The sequence below is a fragment of the Saccopteryx leptura genome, chromosome 1, assembly GCF_036850995.1.
Source record: "Saccopteryx leptura isolate mSacLep1 chromosome 1, mSacLep1_pri_phased_curated, whole genome shotgun sequence".
Classification (NCBI taxonomy): Eukaryota; Metazoa; Chordata; class Mammalia; order Chiroptera; family Emballonuridae; genus Saccopteryx; species Saccopteryx leptura.
In genome coordinates, this window is record NC_089503.1 from 291,340,980 (window position 1) to 291,364,379 (window position 23,400).

At 36.6% G+C, this 23,400-nt stretch overlaps 1 protein-coding gene across 6 annotated transcripts in view; it reads left to right on the top strand.

The window, feature by feature from the left end:
- Nucleotides 1-23,400, top strand: part of RIMKLB (ribosomal modification protein rimK like family member B) — a 79,845-nt gene that overhangs the window by 50,932 nt on the left and 5,513 nt on the right. For 2 of the 6 annotated variants that reach the window (XM_066355943.1, XM_066355903.1), the window contains 5 exons: nucleotides 7,584-7,814; nucleotides 10,415-10,501; nucleotides 12,153-12,356; nucleotides 15,277-22,052; nucleotides 22,493-22,644. In XM_066355943.1, the coding sequence (XP_066212040.1) occupies nucleotides 7,584-7,814; nucleotides 10,415-10,501; nucleotides 12,153-12,356; nucleotides 15,277-15,740 (986 nt within the window). In that variant the 3' untranslated portion in view covers nucleotides 15,741-22,052; nucleotides 22,493-22,644. The remainder of the gene's footprint in view (nucleotides 1-7,583; nucleotides 7,815-10,414; nucleotides 10,502-12,152; nucleotides 12,357-15,276; nucleotides 22,053-22,492; nucleotides 22,645-23,400) is intronic. The other 4 variants (XM_066355953.1, XM_066355923.1, XM_066355915.1 and 1 more) reach the window with 4 other exon arrangements.

A 23,400-nucleotide genomic window follows, 5' to 3' on the forward strand; every position in this document is an offset into this window, starting at 1 on the left:
TCACTTGGTATAATGTTCTCAAGGTCCATTTATATTGTCATGAAGGGCAACATGTCTTTACCATTTCTTGTGGCTAAGTAGTATTCCATGGTATACATGTACCATGTCTTCTTTATCCAATCCTCTATTGAGAGACACTTTAGTTGTTTCCATGTCTTGGCCACTGTGAATAATGCTGTGATGAATATGGGGGTGCATGTGTATTTGTGTACTGGTGTTTATGAGTTTTTTGGGTAGATACCTAGTAGAGGGATTGCTGGGTCATATGGTAGTTCTATTCTCAGTTTTTTGAGGCACTGCCATGCTGGCTATACCAGTTACATTCCCACTAGCAGTGAATGAGGGTACCTTTTTCTCCACAACCTCTCCAACACTTGTTATTACCTGTCTTGTTGATAACAACTAGTCTAACAGGTGTGAGGTGGTATCTCATTGTAATTTGGATTTGCATTTCTCTAATAGCTAGTAAAGATGAGCATCTTTTCATGTATCTGTTGGCCATTTGTGTGTCTTCTTGGGAGAAGGATCTGATTCTGTAAGACTGGTCTCTGAGAGATACACAAGTGAGAAGTCATGAAAGAACCTAGAGTTAGTGTAGTTACTAAGATGAGTTAGGAAAAGCTCAGGAAAATTTGTCTCAGTTTTTAGAATTCAGGTTTTAAAATTATATTTCTTTTGCAAACAATAGCAATATGCAAAGCTTTTTTATAAATAACTCATTTAATTCTGGTAATAATCCTCTCTCCCCTCTTCTATAGCAATTTGTTGCTAGAAGACCATAAATTTTTATGTCTGGCTTTATTAACAGTGACTACATAATTATATAATTATATATTTGCCCACTTATCTTTTATATAGCTTTTCTTTACTGTTTCAGTAAATATTACTATTTTATGGATGAAGAAAACATAATAATTAGGTTGGATATAGTATTTCAACTTTCAATTTTCAAGTCACATTAGGATAATAGTAAGGAAAGAAACTTCTTAAAAAACAGTTTTTATATAAATTAGCAAAACAGAAGTGGGGCCAGGATTTTATCCCAAGTTTCAGAGTAGGTACTCAGCAAATTTTTGAATGAATTGATTAATGGATAAGTCCCTTAAGGGTATCTTGTCATCTTGTTTGTCAATTTCATGAGGTATTTCTCTTGAACCAATTTTTTTTTTTTTTACTATCTGTAGAAAAGCTAGAGAGAATATACTCAAATATGGAGAGCTTGAATGTCAGCATTTGTAAAATATAAGGAGGTGAGCCCTGGCCGGTTGGCTCAGTGGTAGAGCATCGGCCTGGCGTGCAGGAGTCCCAGGTTCGATTCCCAGCCACGGCACACAGGAGAGGCACCCATCTACTTCTCCACCCCTCCCTCTCTCCTTTCTCTCTGTCTCGCTCTTCCCCTCATGCAGCCAAGGCTCCATTGGAGCAAAGTTGGCCTGGGCGCTGGGGATGGCTCTGTGGCATCTGCCTCAGGTGCTAGAATGGCTCTGGTTGCAACAGAGCGATGCCCCAGATAGGCAGAGCATCACCCCCTGGTGGGCATGCCGGGTGGATCCTGGTTGGGCGCATGCGGGAGTCTGCCTGACTGCCTCCCTGTTTCCAACTTCAGAAAAATACAAAAAAAATAAATAAATAATAAATAAAATATAAGGTAAATTACTATAGCTAGTGACATCATGGGTCTCTAAATTTGATATCTTATCTCCTTTTGCCAATGTTTGTGATAGAGTTGGCTGTCTTGACCTCAGATTTTAGATTTTTTGAAGATACTTAGAGAAAAAGCCAGATAGTCATTACCTTCAATAAAAAATGCTTTAAAAAAAAAAAAAGGCCTGACCTGTGGTGGCGCAGTGGATAAAGCGTCGACCTGAAAATGCTGAGGTCGCCGGTTCGAAACCCTGGTCAAGGCACATATGGGAGTTGATGCTTCCAGCTCCTCCCTCCCTCCCTCTCTCTCTCTCTCTCTCTCTCTCTCTCTCCCCTCTCTAAAATGAATAAATAAAATTTAAAAATGCTTTAAAAATGAAGAGCTATGATTGCTTGTTTGCTTGCTTTCTATTTCTTCTTTTTTCTTTTAAAAAAATTATATCCATTTTATTTGAACTAAAAAAAGAAAGCAGTTCACCCATTTTCTCTTTTTTAAAACACATGACCATCAGCAACAATGAGGAAATAAATCCTCAGTGATAATGAGGCACAGTGTTATAGTAGTCTTCCATTTGTTTCTTTTTACCGCTGATGAGGGGCTGAGAAAGGAATTTTTATTGATTCTTCATCATTCCCAAAAAACTTACTTTTTAAGAAGAAAAATTTCTCTCTCCTTGGGATTAATAGCTAGATAAGACTTGGAAACAAATCGGAGGAGAACAGGATAACTGAGGAAGTTGAAGAGGGTTAGAAACACAACCCTTGTCTATCATGGGAGTTAGGCCCCAGAACCCCCCACAATAGGGGAAAATCCACAAAGTAGCGACCTTATATTTATTTTATTATTTATATATATATATTTTAAGGCTTTATAAACCCTCCCCACACTCTTACAAACCTTTCCCACACTTTCTATGCTTATTTTACCACAAAAATAATTAAAGTAATAAATATATAAAATACCTATATACTGCAAAATCCCATGATATACCGCAAAATCTGCAATACAAAATAGATATATACAATTTAAAAATTCGTAATACAATGAGACCATGAAAAGTGAACCGCATATATCTCATATATCTTCTTAGGAAGTTTCAAAGCAGCTAGAAAAGGCCATATACATTATATTCTTATAAGAATGGATTCTTCATTTGCTCAGAGTGCCCAAAGATCAATCAATAGCAGTCGTAAGAGATGTCACTTTGCCTATTTTGGCTCTATCTGTACTTGCCCTCCTTTCCAGCCCTGGATCACCTTTTGCTTACCTAGAATAACAAAGTGTGTGTTTCCGTTACTGGAGGCATTGGCTTTCTTTCCATCCTCAATAATACCCACATAGTGTACTATGCAGATCTAACTGTGCCTCATTCCCATACTCCCATTTTCTGATGCAGCAGATAGGTGGTCCCTGCTGGTGGTGTGGCCTGAGTGTGGAATAGTTTCATTGCTTTCTTTATCCCATTTCTTAAAAAGAGCAAAAACTGTCTCCAGTTTAGGGAAATGAGAAAGTAATGTAGTAAATTTTTTCTTGACATTTGACAGTATCTCTTATCACTCAAACCTTTCTCAGTACTGTCTTTTTGTTACCTGTGTTTTACTTAATGAATTCGATTATTTACCCCTGATAATGCTGACTTATCTTTCACAATGATACTTGACACACTAGATTTCCGTAGTTTTTTTACTGCTTTCTTTCCTCAGGTTTTATTGCTTTCTTAATGAGATCCACCGAATCTTGGTTCCTAGTTTTCTCTGTTTTTTTATTTTGTCTTTCAGCCTTTATATCCTGATGTTGTTAGATATTACAGCTTGGGCTGGTTCCCACAAATAAGTGAACACAGTCCATACTACCATTATGAATTATATTTATAATAGTTCTAGTTTGATGTTAGCACTAAAATATTTTATATCTAGATCCTCCAAATTCAGCATCTTCTGTCCTAAACTGGCTTTCATTTTCAACTTTCCCATTTTTTTATACCTAGTCTCAAACTTTTTACACTTCTAATCTGGTCACTAGGGTGTTGTTTTTTTTTTCCTATTAAAAAACTCTTTAGAGTGATTGTTGAGGCAGTTCACTGTGAAAGTCTTAAGAAATGAGAAGTACAGGATAACAAATCTGCTGCGGCTGATCTCAAGATGCTTATAGCAGCACAGTAAATGATGGTGAGGAGAATACCTAAAACATTGGCAAAACCTCACCTCTGTTCATGACCACATCCCTCCCCATAACTGCTTCTGGAGCAGAATGACTTCTGCTTCTCTTTCACCTTTAAATTTTTATGTAACTATCTCTCATTGATGGCTTCTCATCAATGAGAATGGAATCCTGTTGGCAGGGGAGCATGGGAAATGTTTCTAGCCCCTGCCACAGGGAGGGATTAAAAAATGGGGTGGAGGGATTTGTGTGAAGTATCAGTAGGCAGTATTCCATACACACCCTCAGTTCCCTTAATCACAACAGATATATAAACTCTTTAGCTCAGAATTTGTGGATCCAGCAACTCCACTTTTGAGTATTTACCTGAAGGAAATGAAATCACTGTCTTGAAGATATATCTGCACCTTCATATTTATTGCACCATTATTTATAATAGCAAAGACATGGAAATAATCAATGTGTCAATGGATGAATGGGTAAAGAAAATGTATGTGTGTATGTGTGTGTGTTTGTATAATGGAATATTATGTAGCTCAGTTGGTTAGTGCCATCTCAATAAGCCAACGTTGTGGGTTCAATCCCCAATCAGGGTAAATACAGGAGTCAACCAGTGAATGCATAAATAAGTGGAGCAACAAATTGATGTTTTCTTTCTTTCTCCCTTCTCCTCTCTCTAGAAATCATTAAATAAAAAAATGAAAAAATTGTTAATTATACGAATTGATAGATGTCAACTAAACTTACTGTGGTGATAATTTGGCAATATATACAAATATTGAATCATTATGTTACACACCTAAAACCAATACATTTATTGTATGTCAGTTATATCTCAGTGAACATTTGTAACTTTGCATATTTGACACCTTCACCTTAACCTGAATAACCTTATTTTTTACACATTGCATGAATACAATCCATGCACTGACATGGGATGATATGGTGTAATTTTAAGTAATGAAAGAAAGTAATAAGTAATTTAAAATACTTCATTTTTCTAAAAATTATGTATTATTCTATGCTAAGATTAACACCTGTATTTGTAGTTTGCTCACCCTGTATTTTGTAAGTTACAGTTGAGGCAGGCATTGTTCTTATTGCTATTTTTGCCCTATGATTTCTGCTATTCCCTGATTTGTGAAGTGTCATTTCTCTTTGCTTTACACAGCTCAAGCTTACATTCTTTTTTTTTTTTTTTTTTTTTTTTTTTTATATTTTTCCGAAGCTGGAAACGGGGAGAGACAGCCAGACAGACTCCCGCATGCGCCCGACCGGGATCCACCCGGCACGGGGGCGATGCTCCGCCGCGACCAGAGCCACTCCAGCGCCTGGGGCAGAGGCCAAGGAGCCATCCCCAGCGCCCGGGCCATCCTTGCTCCAATGGAGCCCTGGCTGCGGGAGGGGAAGAGAGAGACAGAGAGGAAGGGGGGGGCGGGGGCGGAGAAGCAAATGGGCGCCTCTCCTATGTGCCCTGGCCGGGAATCGAACCCGGGTCCCCCACATGCCAGGCCGACGCTCTACCGCTGAGCCAACCAGCCAGGGCCTCAAGCTTACATTCTTAACTCAGCTGTTACCTCTCACCAGTTTCTCCTGTATTAGAATTTCTACTATATTTAAAAGCTAATATGTACGTACTTGCCTGACCTGTGGTGGTACAGTGGATAAAGTGTTGACCTGGAATGCTGAGATTGCCAGTTCGAAACCCTGGCCTTGCCTGGTCAAGGCACATATGAGAAGCAACTACTACGAGCTGATGCTTCCCACTCCTCCCCACCTTTCTCTCTCTCCCCTCTCTCAAACAAAGGCTAATATCATAAAAATTAATATGTAGGGCCTTCTCCACTAGACTGAAAGCTTCATGAGTGTAATTAGCTGTTAGATAAAATTTCCCAGGGCCTAGCTACTAGAGAAAGAAGCTGACAACTCTAGTATTATACTGAGTTTATAAGGGAACTCATATATGAGATGTGTCATGGCAGACACTACTGGGTTATATAGGACAGGGCAGGATGGATAGAAGTGTTGAGGAATGGCCTGCCTCAGAAAAGGGGAAATGCCTTACATACCTGACCTGGGAGGTCAAAACCTCTTGCAGGAACCAGCACATGTGGGGCACAAGGGTGAGGTTGGACAGTCTTTGAGGGGCTTTACGGGAAGCAGTCTCTATTCTGGGCTAGATTTGGCATAGCACAGGGGTCCCACAGGCAGCTATAATGTCATGGAACACTCTCTCCTTCACAGGACAGTACCTTACTGCCTTCCGTAGCAATCTATTCCCAACTTTTAGAAAAGCATCTGATGCATAGTAACTGCTTAATATGTATTGAATCAATGTCCACGATTAAAGGATTGATCATATGGCGTATTTATAAAATATAATTCTATTCAGCCCTCCCCTCAAAAAGGAGGAAATAAAGCTGTCCATGCACTGACATGGGATGATGTGGTGTAATTTTAAGTAATGAAAGAAAGTAACATAAATAATTTAAAATACTTCATTTTTCTAAAAACTATGTATTATTCTATGCTAAGATTAACAGTGGAGCCTACTGGGTCTCCAGCTTGACTGTGGGATCATGGACATGACCCCATGGTTGCTGGCTTGAGCAAGGATCACTGCTTCAAGCAGACCCCCCCCCCCCCCGTCAAGACGCACATATGAGAAAACAATCAGTGAACAACTAAAGTGCCACAACTATGAGATGATTCTTCTCATCTCCCTTCCTGTCTGTCTATTCCTGTCTGTTCCTCTCTCCCTCTCACTTGCTTGTTCACTCATTCAAAAAAGAAAAGATTAACAGTGGAGAAAAGACATACTATTAACACTAAGTAATGACGATGTTGGATGGAAAGTGAATATATTATATGATATATTATATACAGAGGTGGGCGAAAGTAGGGTAACAGTTGTGAGTACACAACGAGAGTTTATTTTTGTATTATTTATTATATTATTTTTCATACAAACAACTCTAAACTTTTGCTCACCCTGTATTTTTGTATTTGAACATTTGAAACAAGTGTATATACTGTTTTTTTTGTTTTGTTTTTTAATGAAAATAGGCTGTAAGAAGAAACTCATGAGTACATTGTTTTATTATTATGGGATCTTTTTAAATAGAATGGTATTAGATAAAAAGTTCAACATCTAGATCTTTTTCCATTTTGAAAATGGCTATGACTCCCCCCCCCCCCAAAGTGAGAAGTGGCGAGGCAGACAGACAGACCCGACCGGGATCCACCCAGCATTCCCACTAAGGGGCGATGCTCTGCTGCAACCAGAGCCATTCTAGCACCTGAGGCAGAGGCCATGGAGCCATCCTCAGCACCAACTTTGTTCCAATGGAGCCTTAGCTGCGGGAGGGGAAGAGAGAGACAGGGAGGAAGGAGAGGGGGAGGAGTGGAGAAGCAGATGGGTGCTTCTCCTGTGTGCCCTGGCCGGGAATCGAACCCGGGACTTCCATATGCCAGGCTGACGCTCTACCACTGAACCAACCGGCCAGGGCTGGCTATGACATTTTTTTTTAATGGCTATTTTGTATTTCTTTGTATTGACTCACTTATACAAGTATTTACTTAACTAGTGCAGAAGTTTTTCTCATTTCATTTTCTTTTTCTTACAAAGAAATGTACTGTAATTTAAGGAGAGATGTCCCAGTGAAGTGTTAACAACAGTACACTTAGTTTTGTAACTCAAACTTTGGTGTATTTCTGCTTCTTTATTTTATTGTATATTTCATTTAACAGTTTTGGCTTTCGCTCCTTTATATTTCAGGTTTGCGGATCAGTGGAGAACTAATTACTGCCTACCCCCAGGTGGTGGTAGTGAGAGTACCAACCCCTTGGGTACAAAGTGATAGTGACATCACTGTTTTGCGCCATCTAGAGAAGATGGGATGCCGGTTGATGAATCGACCTCAGGCCATCCTGAACTGTGTTAATAAATTTTGGACGTTTCAAGAGTTGGCTGGCCATGGTGTTCCTCTGCCAGATACTTTCTCTTATGGTGAGTCCACTAATAAGAATTTATAGCTTAAGTTTTAGAGAACTTATAGTTTTGAAAAGCATACTAAACAAATAGGATTATGTTATATAAGGAAATTTGTGAACATGAAAGAACTTCTTAATAAAAGTAATTTTCAATTTTAACAAACTGGGCAGGAGAATTATGAATCATGTCTTAAGATTTAGTTCCATGGTGCCTGACCAGGCAGTGGCACAGTGGATAGAGTGTCAGCCTGGGATGCAAAGGACCCAGATTCAAAACCCTAAGGTCGCCAGCTTGAATGCAGGCTTAAGTGCAGGTTCACCGGTTTGAGCATGGGATCATAGACATGACTCCATGGTCACTAGCTTGCGCCCAAAAGTTGCTGGCTTGAATCCCAAAGTTGCTGGCTTGAGCAAGGGGTCACTGGCTCAGTGAGAACTCACCTGTCAAGGCACATGAGAAAGCAATCAATAAACAACTAAGGTGCCACAGCAAAGAATTGATGCTTCTCATATCTCTCCCTGTCTGTCCTTGCCTGCCCCCCCCTTGCTTAAAAAAAAAAAATTTTAGTTCCATGGTATGGGTTGAACAGACTTAGCCAATTTTTCCTATAAAGGGCCAAATAGTTAAGTATTTTGGGCTTTCCAGGCTATACGGTCTTTTTTGTGACCATCACTAATGCTGTTGTAGTGTGAAAGGAGCACTGCTACAGAAAATGCTTAAACAAATCAGTGTAGCTATGTTCCAATAAAACTTTATCACAGAAAAAGTCAGTGGGCCAAGTCTGTTCTACAGGCCTTACTTAGTTTGCCAGTCTCTGTGGTAAAAGATAATAGAATTTAATGACATCTCTGTGTATCTTTATTACCATTTTCATGATAATTCTTCATAAGTTTTTTTTTTATTTTTTTTAGCGAGAGAGAGAGAGAGAGAGAGAGAGAGAGGGGAACAGACATGGACATATAAGGCAGAAAGGGAGAGAGATGAGAAGCATCAGTTGTTCATTGCAGCACCTTAGTTGTTCATTGATTGCTTTCTCATATGTGCCATGCCGGGGGCGGGGGGGAGGGGGGATACAACAGAGCGAGTGACACTTGCTCAAGCCAGCGACCATGGGGTCATGTCTATGATCCCACACTCAAGCCAGCGACCCCCATGCTCAAGCTGGTGAGCCCCCACTCAAGCAGGAGACCTCGAGGTTTCTAACTTGGTTCCTCTGCATCTCAGGCCAATGCTCTATCCACTGCACCACCGCCTGGTCACGCGGTATTTTATTTCATAAGGAAATGACACTATACTAGTTATATTTTAAACCAGAGCTTCTAAAACTATCTGTGGTAAAGGTTTAAAGACCAATTTGCTATCTATCAATACTTTAATAAAATACAACAAAAATATCACAGCAATGCCAAATTGCTATAAAAGTGCTTACTCTTTTTACACTTACCTGGTCACCTATCAATAGCAAAGAAGTCGGAAATGAACATAAGTTACTAGACCACACTGTAAGGAGCACTGCTATAAATAATAATGTTAATATATTTTCTGCCTTTTCAGTTCTTCTAGTTTGGAAAGGATAAAACTTAATGTAAATCAGTATAATTTTTCATTTCTCTAAATAAATGTCAGTGCAATCCTTGGACATTCTACAACAAGGCTTTAAGAGGAAATCCCTGTCATATTTTTTAAAACAATATTTTAAAGAAGGGAACTCTTCAAGTCTAGATATGTGATACAGTTGCTGTTTTTAACAGTTGCTCAAAGAAGAGACAATATGAATAGTTCGAGAATTCATCCTTCCTGATACTTATATCAGGGCTTTATATTCTGATTTTAAGAGAATGAAAAGGAGGAGAAAGTTAACCAAATTAAATGTTACCTGTGCTCTGATGTTGAAGGTTTCAAATTTGGGGACTGATCATCTAAATTTCTCTAAGCTGCAACTTTATGATAATTGTATTTAATGAACTTTTTCCTGGTTTAGTTTTTGTGTATCATCATATTATTTTTTTATAACTACGATCCACTTTTTGCTGTGATTTTGCTGCTGTATCATTTTTTCCTGGGAAATAAAAACACTAAAAAGCAAGATTTAGCACATTGGTACTGAGTAGCTCCGAGTAGAATGAACTCTGATTAATAATAGAGATAAAAATTAATTTGTGTGTTTGAGAGAGAGTGTGTGTGTACAAATGCATGCAGCATCTCAACCTTGGATTAGTTCTCAACTGATTTATTCTTCTGTTTCTTACTCCAAACAGGGAATTGAATATGCTAAAGTAGATCTTCAGGCTTCTATTATTTGTGTAGTGGAAAAATAAGGGATAAAAATATGAACATGATATAGAATTAGGAAACATTATTTTAGCTTGAAGTATACTTAATTTCTTTAGGTTGGAATATTTATAGTTTAAGGTAGTTTTTATCCATTTTAAAAAATGTGGTTGTTTTAAACTGATAGTTAACTTTACTTTCAACTTTTATTTATTTTCTCCAAGAAAAGCAAAATTCAGTTATCAGTTCTTACCTTCTACCTCCCTTGTGTTGCTGACATTAATGTAGATAAAATTTATCACAAACCACCTCTCTTACTGTTGTTTTTTTTTGGCTCAAACCAGGAGGTCATGAAAATTTTTCTAAAATGATTGATGAAGCAGAAGTGCTGGAGTTCCCAATGGTAGTGAAGAATACACGGGGTCATAGAGGTTTGTGTGCATTGTTGCTATGGTACATAATTTTGAAATATACTTTTGAAAATTAATAAGGGTGATTATAGTATAGATTTTTTTCTTAATCAGATCAAAGCAATTTTTATTTTCTTTGTATTTGCTCATGGTTAGTGAATAGACAGTAGTCTGGTCAGTTGAAATTTATAGCTTTTGATGCAAAGCTACTGAAGAAAAATTAGAGGGAAATTGTTAGGTCCATAGTGCCTCAAACTTGTAGAAGGCTACTTTGAGTTGTTTGGTTTGTCTAGAATCTGTTTCTGTCCACTTAGTGATTATCCTAAAAGATTTTAAGACACATACTTAATTTAGACTGAGTCCCAAGTAAGTATGTTAATCTTCCTCTTCAGCAATTCCGGCATCTAACATCAATGACTCCAATCATTTTTTCTCCCAGTTTATATAGTTTGGAGATTTAAATATATAAGGCAAAAATATACATCTTTAGAAGACAGTGTATAAAAGTATCCTAAAAATTTCAGATTAAGGAAAGATTTCTTAAGGCATAAAATGATTCATAAATTCAGGTACTTCAAAAATGTAGTGCCTTGACAGGGAAGCTGGATCAGGGGTCAACTGGGACTGTTGACTTCATTGTTTATATTTGGCTTTTCTATCATGGCAGCCAAGAAGTTTCAGGGCACCTGCAGTGAATGCTCCAGTGGCCAAAGAAGCAGCATGAACCTTTATGACCAAGCCTCAGCAGTCATACGGAATTGCTTTTGTATTCTGTTGGTTGAAGCAGTCACAAGCCCTCCTAGATTCAAAGGGATGAGACATAGATTCTCCTCTTCTAGATAGGAAAAATGTCAAAGGATTTATAAATATGTTTTTAAAACAGCCACTTTTGTTGGCATAAAAATTTACTTAATAGAGCAATGAAACAGACCAGAGAATTCAGAATAAAACTTAGGTATGTAGTGACATACTGCTATTTTACTATACAGGGTTGGAAAGGAGGTTCATGGTTGTATGGGAAACACAGAGTTAATACAGCTATTATAATAATCATAACCTACTTGTCTTTTTCCGTACATACTATAAGCCTACTTGCACATCCCTGTATACAAATGAAGTTTATTAATACATTGTGCAAAGTAGTGACATGTTTTAACTTAGAGGGAAATGTTTTGCCAATCAGTGAGTCTGGCATTATTGGCTAACCTGGAAGAATATAAATTTTATGTTCCCACCTCACAACATAAAATGAAATAAATTCTAGATTACTGAAAGAGTTTGGAGATTGAGCAATCATAGGCGATATTAACGTTTTAATGTGCAATTTTTGCATTGTCTTACTAATTATCACTATGTTACTTTGGTTTTAAAGTAATTGAACTATCCTGGCCTGTGGTGGCGCAGTGGATAACACTGAGGTGACTAATTAAAAACCCTGGGCTTGCCTGGTCAAGGCACATTCAAGCAATCAATGAACAACTAAAGTGAAGCAACTATGAGCTGATACTTCTTGCTCCTCCCCTCTTATCTTTTTGTAAAATCAATAATTTTTTTTTAATAAGTGTAATTGGTTCTGAAAGAACAGATTTGGGGCCAGTAGAAGGTTGAGGCAATTGATATCAATCTACCTACAGATTGATGACTTCCACATATTTTTTATTCTTAATCATAGGCAAAGCTGTTTTTTTGGCTCGAGATAAGCACCATTTGGCTGATCTAAGCCATCTTATTCGCCATGAAGCTCCATATCTGTTCCAGAAGTATGTTAAAGAGTCTCATGGACGGGATGTACGTGTCATTGTTGTGGGAGGCCGTGTGGTTGGCACCATGTTACGTTGTTCAACAGATGGGAGGATGCAGAGCAACTGCTCACTAGGTAAAAACGATGCTGGTGTCTTTCTAAATACAGTAATATTATAACTCTCCCAATGAGTACCTTTATAAAACTACAGATATTTACTTAAGTTGAAAAGCACATTATCTTTCACATGTAAGTATGATTAATAGACTTATGACTTTAATAACTATACTTTTGAGGGATTTATTTTTTTCAATAATGAATTTCTCTGAAACATGAATTTACTTTTACCCAGGCTGAATTTGTAACTCAGTTCACACAAGTATGAAATGTCTGACTAGAGTTAAAGATTCCCCTTTTGTTGATATACTTATTTTGTGTATAATTGGAGTTCATATAAGGTAGATGTATCCTAACTCATTTTATCCATTGTTCCAAACAAAATTGCTGATTTTGATTTATCTAAATGTTTATTTTCTGAGATGTTTTATTGTTGCAGTGCCTCAGAGCTTAGTTTGGGTTTTTTCTTCTCTCTTTATTTCACTTTCTTAGTAATCTTATCTGTTCATGGATTTACATACCATCTGTGTATTATTAATTTCAAATTTATATCTCCAATTTAGGCTTTCTCTTTGCACTTAGGCACATATAAATGTTGACTCCCCCATGTAGATATCTAATAGACATTTTAATTTTAACATGTCCAAAACTGAACTGTGTTCCACACCCACCGTTTTCTCCTTATCATTTAGTGGCAATACTACCTGTCCTGTTTAGACCAGTACCTTTAGAATCATCCTTGATCCCTCTCTACTCCCTTTTCTCCCTTTTTCTCTTTTCCAAATGAGGAACTGGTTGACCCAGCACCCTTTATTAAATAGTCTGTTTATTACTGATTTGTAATGCCATCTCCTTTTTTTATGACATTTCTAATTTTATTGTGAAGCCATCTTTTTTATGTATTAAATTTCCATATATATGTTGGTTTGCTTAAGGGTCCTCTCATCTGTTGTACTGTTCTTTCCCTATATGAATATCAGTCTTAATTCTTCTAGCATTTATGCCTAAGTAGCTGATGGAACAAGAGCCACCTTATCTTATTCTTCAGAATAGAGTGCCTTCATTGCTCTATCTGCAGAGTGACCTTTTTATGATGACTGTCCCCCCATATTCAATATTAACTCTTTTAGCAATATTTTGTATATAGCAGTGAACAAAACAGTCCAAAATTCCTACTTTCATGGGCTCTAGTGTTTTGCTGAAATCATTTCAAGAATCCTTATATAGCATTTACACCATCTATTCCTAGGCAGTCTTTTTTATTTTTTTTAATTTAGAGTCAGTTATACCTATATTGCAAGAATCATTACTCACTACTGTTCACTCACCATCTTCATCTTCCCATATCTTGAGGTCTCCTCTCTTTCTAGTCTTTGCTGTTATATCAGTATCTTTTCTTGATTCTTTTCCCTGGATGGGGGTGTGTGAGTGATAGATATCCTCATATATCTTTCTGAAAGGTGAGTCATTTATCGGCTGTAACTGGATTCTTACATTGTAAGAGTCAAGCTTCATTTCTACTGTCTTATAGGTTACTTTGTTGCAGTCGAATGTCCAAATCTACTTTTATCTTTCTGGTAGATAATTTTTTTCTTTTATTTACTTTTTTTTTAGCTCAGATATTTTTAGGATATTTTTAGATGCATCTTTTCTCAGTTAGCTCAACCCAGAATTTAGTAAGCTGTTTCTATCATATCAATAGACTCAGTTTTTCTAGTTTCAGGAAAATTTCTTTTTTTGTTATTACCTCTCCTCTGACTTGATGTTTCTCTCCTTCTGGAACAGTTTTTTTTTTTTTCAAGTCAATCTCTACATTTCTTTTCTTTTGTGATTTTACCTCAAGTTTTTTGTACATGCTTCAAAATATTTTTTATACCTGATTTTCCAGTGACTATACTTTCCTTCGGTTTTTCTACTGAAGTTTTCAGTTGGGTAATCATGTTTTTGTTTGAGCTTTAGAAAATCTTTTGGTGCTGAACTAAACTTGAATCTCCATAAAGTGCTCTTATTTCTTTCATTCAAGAAGTAGATGGCTTGTTATTCTTGTTGTAGGCAGTCATAGCTCAGTTTATTTGAAGATTGTCAGACAGCCTCAGTCCTACGGATGCTGAGAGACAGAGTCATATAATTCATGGGCTGGTGTGCCAGACTCCTACCAAGGAACCTCAGTAAGCCTTCTTGTTTCCTGGACTCCCCTCCTGACTCTTCCAGTTTCAGTGTTGTAAGGACTCAGCTTATCTATGCAGTGAGTTACCTTTTGGCCTTTTTGGGGTCAAAGACATTAGGTGTATTCATATAATGCTCTTGCCAACATTCTTCTTGTGGATACACAGAGCTCTTCCAGCCAAACTCTTCTGAAAATTCTTTGCTCTCTAGTCCTTAATGACAGAGCTTCCTAAAGCTAGTCTCCAAATGAGAAAGTCTAATTGTTTCTCCTTTCTCTCAGATACCTGCAAACCTGAAGACTTCACCTGCATTTAGTCACCTCCCTGAAGCCCCAGAATACTTCTGGTTGAGGAGTGACAGATAGATAGGATGGGGACTGGAGAGCAAGGGAGACATGTTCCGGTCTCCTTGTTCCCAGATTTCATTCTACTATATATCCATGTTATGCATTTTTTATTACTTTTGTCATAATTGTATTCATGCAAAAGCTTCTTCTGTTTGGCCTATATTATCGCAAGTAAGGTAGGCTTCAGTGAAAGTTGAATGTCTTCAGAATAAATAGCATATTGAAAATCATGAATTCTGTGAGATACTGGGTTGGAAGGTGATTCCCTAATGAAGGAAACTTTGAAGAGTCCAAATTTTACACTAGACTAGCACCTTCGTTTTCACTATTGATTTATAAGAAAGGATTAGCCTTAGAGGTGAGCTTTAGTGTTGCTCCAGAAATGTATCATTTTGGTAACTTCTCATACTGTTTTTCTTCTGCCAGGTGGTGTGGGGATGATGTGCTCATTGAGTGAACAAGGAAAGCAGCTAGCTATCCAGGTGTCTAATATCCTGGGGATGGATGTGTGTGGCATTGACCTGTTGATGAAAGATGACGGCTCCTTCTGTGTCTGCGAGGCCAATGCAAATGTAGGTTTCATCGCCTTTGATAAGGCTTGTAATCTAGATGTAGCTGGTATCATAGCGGACTATGCCGCCTCCCTTCTGCCCTCTGGCCGGCTCACCCGGCGTATGTCCCTGCTCTCCGTGGTGTCCACGGCCAGTGAGACTAGTGAGCCGGAGCTGGGTCCCCCAGCCAGCACTGCTGTTGACAACATGAGCGCAAGTTCCAGCTCTGTTGACAGCGACCCTGAAAGCACGGAGCGAGAACTGCTCACCAAGCTCCCAGGGGGCCTGTTCAACATGAACCAGCTGCTAGCCAATGAAATTGAACTCCTGGTGGAGTGACTCCACTGGTAAATAATTAACCAACAAAACCCTTGTAAAACTTTCTTTTTCTTTTTTTTTCTTTATTATTTTTTTTAGCCAACTTGCAATGCTGTTCATGGAATAATATCTCAGGAAGATGAGAGAAAATTGAGTAGGATTAGTTAGAAGAGAAGAAGAGGGAAATAGACAAGACCTCTGCTATTAAGATGTTACTGACTTCCATTTACAAATTATACAGATGGGCTAGGCAGAAGAGGTGAGATACAGAAGATGTCTGATTCTCGTAGTTACCCTTTTAATTACTCAAGTATGTGTGTGCCTCTTGGACCATAAAGAATATAGAAAATTTTTTTTACAGTTCCTTTTGTTTTTGTACAGTTGGTATAAATTTCAGAGTAGCATAACTTTACATTGTGTAGCAAAGATTTATGAGTGAAGAAAACATCTATCTAAATTATAGTAATTTTTTTATACAAATCTGAAAATTCTGCCTTTACCATATTAACTAGCAGCTTTATATTCATAGTTTATGAAGTCTTGAGGGGCTCTTACTGGGATTTATTTCTGTTTTTAGTTTTTTCCTTACTTTGGGTGGGATGGCAATGTGAATATAACCCAATAAAGGTTTTTTAATGACAAAATTGGCATGTTTGCATGATAAAAGGCAAATGAACAGTATTGCAATGTCTGGTACACAAAATAACCTTTACTCCAATGTAGATAAAATTACACTAGTTTAAAGTTTGTGCTCACTGACTTGTATTTGTTAGTGTTTTAGTCTTTTTTGAAAGATATATGCTCTGTTGATGTTGGATTTTTTTAAAAAAACTAACAAAAAACATGCTAGTCTAACATTCCCTGATCTATGCCTGCATCTTTTAACAACGGCCAAAGTGAAGAAAATAATACCATTTTTTGTTAACAAGACACTGACTTGAAACGTGCGTTTAAAGCCTTTATTCCCCCTTTTTTCCTTTGGTGGTTGGGCATTTAAAGAATATGGACAAGGAAAAATATTTGGGGGAGTAAATCAAGGACCTATAAGCTCTTAAGCATCAGCTGAAGTGATTTCTAATCCCAGCATTCTATATTTGCATTTTTCACATTTTAAGAGGTAGTGTGTGTGTGTGTGTGTGTGTGTGTGTGTGTGTGTGTGCACGCATGCATGTATATGTGTTTTGCTTTATGCTTATACCAACCATTCGAAAAGGATAGATTCTAGAAAAGGGAGCATGATGGGAAACACATTTTTTTACTTTAAAAAACAGATTAATTGTTTTCATTACTACTGAGGTAGAGGTACTCACCTAAAAATGTAATGAACATAGATACTTCTTAGGCCTTTTTGTGTATGTGTTGTTTGGGTTTTTTCCTTTGTTTCTAGACTGTTCAATGTATGATTTTTTTTTCAAGGCCACATGCTTTTCAATGCTTCTGGCTGTGTGTTTTCTCCTATTATACATAGGTTTTGGGGTGGGTAAACTAGGCGTTTTTGTTTGGGGACTTAGCAGTATTGAGTCTCTTATAGCCCTACTCTGAAGCCTTCGGTACTCTCCACCATTTATATTCCATTACTTTTCTGGATTTATAAAAGCCCAAAAACTGCATATAATACGAGCCTTTACAACCTGGGTAAAACTCAGTGATGGTTTTGAAGGTGTATTAAGAAATGGAGATGCTCCAGAGCCCAACGTAATTTTTTTTAACAGCAAGTTCCATCTCCCTACAATCCTCTGAAGCTTTTACCCAAGTCCTTTCTTGCCTCTCCAGTGCTTTTTTTCCTTCAGATGGACCTTAAACTTAATTTCTTGGACACTACTAGAGAGACTTCGAGGCAATAATGAAAGATCAGTATTAACCAGCTCTAACAGAGGTTTGATCATGTTTGCTTGTACAGTTTTCCCCCGTTTTAAAAGGAATGTAATAAAATTTGTTTTTCCCCATAGAGTTAAGTAATATTAAAATGGAGTGAAAGGCTTATTGTTGACAAATAGAATAGTATTTCTAATCTGTGCAGTGTTTCATTTCACCTGAGAAAAAGATATATAAGAAGAGTTACTGATTTTTTTTTTAGGATACTCTAATCTCATCTAAAAGAATTTGACTTACACAGGGTTATTGTGGGACTTAAATACATAAGTACCTCTGACTCATCAATAGAAAGAAACACTTGGCACTTCTTTCACTGAATGACCATACTTTGGAGGATGTATTTGGGATAGAAAAATAAATGAGGGAGAAAGAAATGCTTAATTAAGTCTTATTCATATGTTGTGTAGAGACCATCTGGTTGCCACCTAAATTATGTCACATATACTTTCAAATAGTTACATATCACATGTATGTAGATTAATGAACTTTAGAACACAAACAGAATACCCTTTTTATTTGATGAAGAACTCAAGATTTGTGTTGGGGGGTAAGGCATCAGGAAAAATGTAGGTAGTGTTTTAAAATTTTTTACCAAATTAACCAATTATAAGAAATATTAGATTATTTCACCTTTAGTTTTATTCACTATCCATTTTTTCTGCATTCACATTATATTAAAACATAGCTTTACCAACCTATTTCTAGATCACACACGAGTTAGAATGAAAAGGGAAGAAATGGTCATCTTAGACTTTAAGAACATGAATATCTTATTGAATTCTTTCAAAAATTAAGGTAAAGAATATGAACAAATCATTCTGGAAGAACTCAAAACCACAAATATTTTAGTGAAAGTTATATTTTCATATTGTTTAATGACTTGTTTTAATCTTTATTGATATTATGAGAGGTAAAAGTGTATTTATTAAATATGTATAATCATACCAAAATCTGAATTACTGTAAAATTACTATGCATTGTTAAAATTGTAATTCTGAATTGTATTTTTTAAAAAAATAATTCTGATACTGTTTTTATGTCACGCATGATGAAAACTGAACTATGTATATATATACATACACACATGCATATATAAATATGAACTAGTATTCTATTTTAAATTTTTAATAGTTTTTTTTTTGGTGCCTATAATTGATCAGTTATTTCTGCTGGTTTTTACTTCACTGAACTTTAAAATCTTTCTGTATATGCTATCAATAAGAAAATATCATGGAACACAAAAACCCATCAAGAGACTTGCTTTCATCAAGCACTTTTATCAGACTTTTGAGAAGTTATCAAAGGCATTGAAAGAAGTAATTGACTTGTAAAATCATCTCTTCTTTTTCTCAAGAAGAAAATGGAAAAACCAATTCTCTTCATTCAGTGAATCCTCAGTTTGGGGTCTGGGGAGCCTAGAGACATTGTGAAATCAAATCTTGTGTTATTTTCTCCTGGCTCACTCTTTTTGAGAAGGTTAATGGGCTATATGGCTGGTGAGACACGATCCCCTTCTAAGAAAATGTAGGTGCTCAGACAGGTAACCTCTGCTGCTACTGTTTTTATTTGTTTGTTTGTTTGTTTGTTTGATTTCATTTAAAATTTGTTTTTGTTGTACTAGGATATTTTTTAATGTAATATATTGCAGGATTTATAACCAGGTTTATTGCTTTCTTTCTTATTAAAAAAAAACAAAACAAAGTTTCATTTAAGATACATTTAGGCGCCTTTGAAGCTTGGATTTTGGAATGTTTCAGTAGTGGACAGAAATCTGCTGTTGGAATCTTCTAGTCTTCCAGGTTTAATTTGAAGTTTTGTTTTGTTTTGGATTTTCGTGTGATATTTTGTTTCCTTTATACCAGTGCCCTTTTGCCATGATGTTTTGGGGTGGCTGCTTAACTCTAGTGAAAATTCTTTCTATATTAACGAAAATTTGGTGTTTAAAATTCCATGTTTTGCATTTTTTAAGATTTTTTTAAAAAGAAATATTCTAACTGCTTTTACTGTTACTGTTCTTTGCCAGCCTTTTCAGGAGCCAAAAAACAAAAACAAACAAACAAAAAAATACCCAGAGAAAAAACTTTCCTTCTTCCCCCTTCCTGATGATGAGTGAGAAGTATTGAGAACTTTCGGGGTCAGTGCCCTTCTAAACTCCCCTTCCCCCAATAATGCAGCTGTATAATGACTGGTAAATGCAGCGGTTTGGATTCAGGCACAGCCCCAGCCTGCTTGCAGGTAATTTGACTCTTTATCCTTTCTTTCCATTACAAGGTTAACTTTATTTTCCTTTTTAAAAAATTTCTTTATGTACTTTAAAGGTGACCCTGGGTTTGTAATAGCTCTCCTTTAAAAATAATGAATAATGCATAACTAGTAATATGATTAAAGAAGAACATTTGGGGATCGAGTTTGAATTGGTTGGGATAAACTCAGGTCTTTCATTGGGGATGCCCTTAAATCATATAGCTAATTCCATTCCTTGCATATATGTCTGTAATTATTTCAGAGTATGACTTTTTGGCTTTGTTTTTGTTTTGGGTTTGTTTGTTCCTTCCATTGTGCTACTCTGGCTTAAGCTTTTTCAGGGGTTGGTGTTCCGAATACACAGTGAGCTCACAGTATAAAGACATCAATTAGGAGTTGACAGGTATGGAAAACTAGAGTTTTGAAAAGGTAAACTTAGGTTCTAGGTTATATATATGGTAAAAACTCATGATAGCCTTCAGTTGACTTGAGTGCTTCTCTTTCTGTGACATAAAAGTGAAAGGGAATGTGATGAGGCAGAAATGGCAGAGAGCATTTTGGTTATTGAAAAAGTCGCATGATTTCAGAACTAATTATCTTAGCATTTGAAACACTAGCTAACAGAAATAGATGTGAATAGTTTGAGATTATCATAAAATAATGGTACAAACATTAAAAAATTACAGGTTTGAACAGAAGCACAAGATTGTAAAGCAGATTAACGAAGTCCGTAAAGTTAGTGGCAGGAATAGGAACACAACTTGTCCACTTACATAGCCTTCCTGTTTGTTAATATAGTATGCCCTCCTCGGTGTACCCCAATCCAGTTAGTTACCCTTTCTTCCTTTTTCCTGTTCTTTCTCAAGGTTTATCTCTGATAGGGGTTCTCATTTTGGGAGTTAATCCTCTTGTAATAGGTACAATTTTAGTGACCATAGTCAGGACCTTTTTATAATGTACTCTGCATAACTTTATCCTGTGGCTTTAGATGTTCTACCCAGAGACTGTAAGTCCAATAAATCACTAGTTAGTGTGTAGGGAATCCTGGCTCGTAATGCTATTTCTATAGCTGAAGGCATAAAATTAATCATTAACCTGTTTAGTGCTTTATTTCACTTATATAAGATAGGAACAGAAATTTTCCTAAGCATTGTAAGATAAATATTTTTATCTGTTCAACAGAAATTTACAAACAAAGGAATCACAGCTATATTCTATACTGAAAAAAGGCTTGTACAGGAGAACTTTGTTCTCTTGTTAAAAATGTCCAGCTTTAGAATGAATGGGCTGTGTGACTGCATGGAACATGGAGAATTTAGCCAGCTCCATTCTGCTGCCCCCATGAAGATCACTGACTTGATAAGAATGATCTTGCTTTTAGATTTTACCATAATCACTAGGTGGGCCTTATATAGCATATATATCTGGCTGCTGTTGTGGGGTTTGGGAACATGAGAGGTGGGGTGAATTGTTGTTGTTTTAGGTTTCAGTCAGACAGACATCCCTGTGCCCCAGTTCCCAGAAGCACAGCAGGCCTCTAGGATCATCCGTGGGAACGGCGCAGTCCTGACTTCACCAACTCTCCTGCTCAGGCTCATCCCATATACAGAGGTCAAAGGGTGGGGTCTGACATGGGGGAAGGAATAAGAAAGTAGAAACAATGTCACAGCAGTGCCACTGTTGACTAGCCTTTGGTGCTTATATCAGTGTTTGTTTTAAGTTGGCAAACTGTACATATTTTTATTTTGGGGTAAAGGTAGTGGGAGGGTGGAACAAAAACAAGCCTTTACCATTATTACTAGTTCACTATAATACTGTTCTTTAGTAGCTAATACAGAATAAATTTGAAACCTACGCCCCAGTGACAAAGAGAATGGGAATAGAAATGAGTTTCAGGATTTTAATGAACAGAAAGCATTAATGTGGTCTTAATTTCCAGTTCTGCAACTGCTATTGCATTTGTCATGCTGTCACGCTTTTTTGCCCTAATTCATTTATGTATGTATACAGTTTGAGGAAATGTGTGTTTATGTGTGGTCAGTTCTTTTAAAAGGACTTAATGAATATATTACTGTCGCAAAAAATATACCCAATGCTTATATGGGCATACAAATGCTACCCTATTTTAAATGTAGGTGGCGTATGTGTTCGTGTTTTAATGTATTCAGAGCCATTGGGCAATAAGCAGTCCAGAACATTGAAAACTCAAAGCAGGTAAAGCACCTAACACCCTTAGTTTTTAGAATTATTTTAAAATTTTTCCTTTATTGCCACATCTTCCACAATTCTTTTGATAGTCTATAACTTAAAATTTTCAGGAGTTGTAGACTACTAGTTAAAATTTTAACTTATGCATTTATTCATAAGATTACAGGGATAGGTGAAGAAGGAAAATATAACGGCTCCTTAAGATAGCAACTGTTGAGTCTCTAAGCCTTTGTACCTTTTTAAAATATTTCTAGCTTAGTATGAACATTGATTATACATTGTTTGATTTTCAGAGATTGGGATTTTTGTTGTCTTGGATTTTGGTGGGGAGGTCTTGGGGAAACAATAAGGGAGTTTGTGTACATGTGAAAATATGAAATGTTAAATGAATTTTTCTTTAATCTCAATAATAAGCAAGAACTTTTTCTGTATACCCTTCGCTGCAGCAGAGAAATACACTGGTAGGTGGCAGCAGAAGAAGGAATTCAAATTGATGGCTGCTGACAATATCTGCATAAAAGAGAGTATGTCATACCAGGCGAAGTAAAGGTGCAAAAAGTAGAAACAGGACTGAGTTTTCTAGATTTGACTCTAGATGGTAAGTTATTTTCAAGTAAGAATATGTTTTTAGTACTAGTATTATATAAGTCATTGTGATGTATAATCATAAATGCTGATAGGTCTTCCCTTAGGATGAATTTCTTCTAACTGAAAAAAAATTAGCTATATGTAGAATCAGGAATTTATTTCCAGTAAATTGATATATGTGAACCTTTTTTTTTTTTTCAGCTTTATTGAGTATAATTGACAGATATATTTTTAAGATATTTAAAGAGTACATGATTTTTTGATATTTGTATACATTGTGAAAGGATTCCCCATTGAGTTAACACATTCAATGTATGAATCTTAATGTTGACAAAAATTACACTATCTGAAATTCAGTAAATCTGAATTTTAAAAATTTGCAAGGTAAATGAAATATGCATTGTTAAACATTTTGTAAAAATAAAAGTCTGTCTACTTTTTTAGTGGGAACATTGGTGGGGGCATTGATGATAACAAAAGTATATCTTTTCTTCAACTGACTTACTCTTTTCTATCCTTGTCCCTGGGTCTGCCCATCAGTTCCACTCTGCCTGTTCACCTTTCTCTCTTGCCTGCTTCTCCTCCTCTTTCTTTGGCTGTGCTTCTGCCTCCATGTCTTTGTATCTCTCACCTGATTCTCTCTGTGCTTCCCTCTCTGATGCAGTCTACTCTGAATTTTACTTTTCTAGTGTTGCCGTTTTTCATATTTGCATGCCTGTTTTGCTTTGTGTGTGGTATGTGTCTGCTTTTCATTTGCATTCTCTAT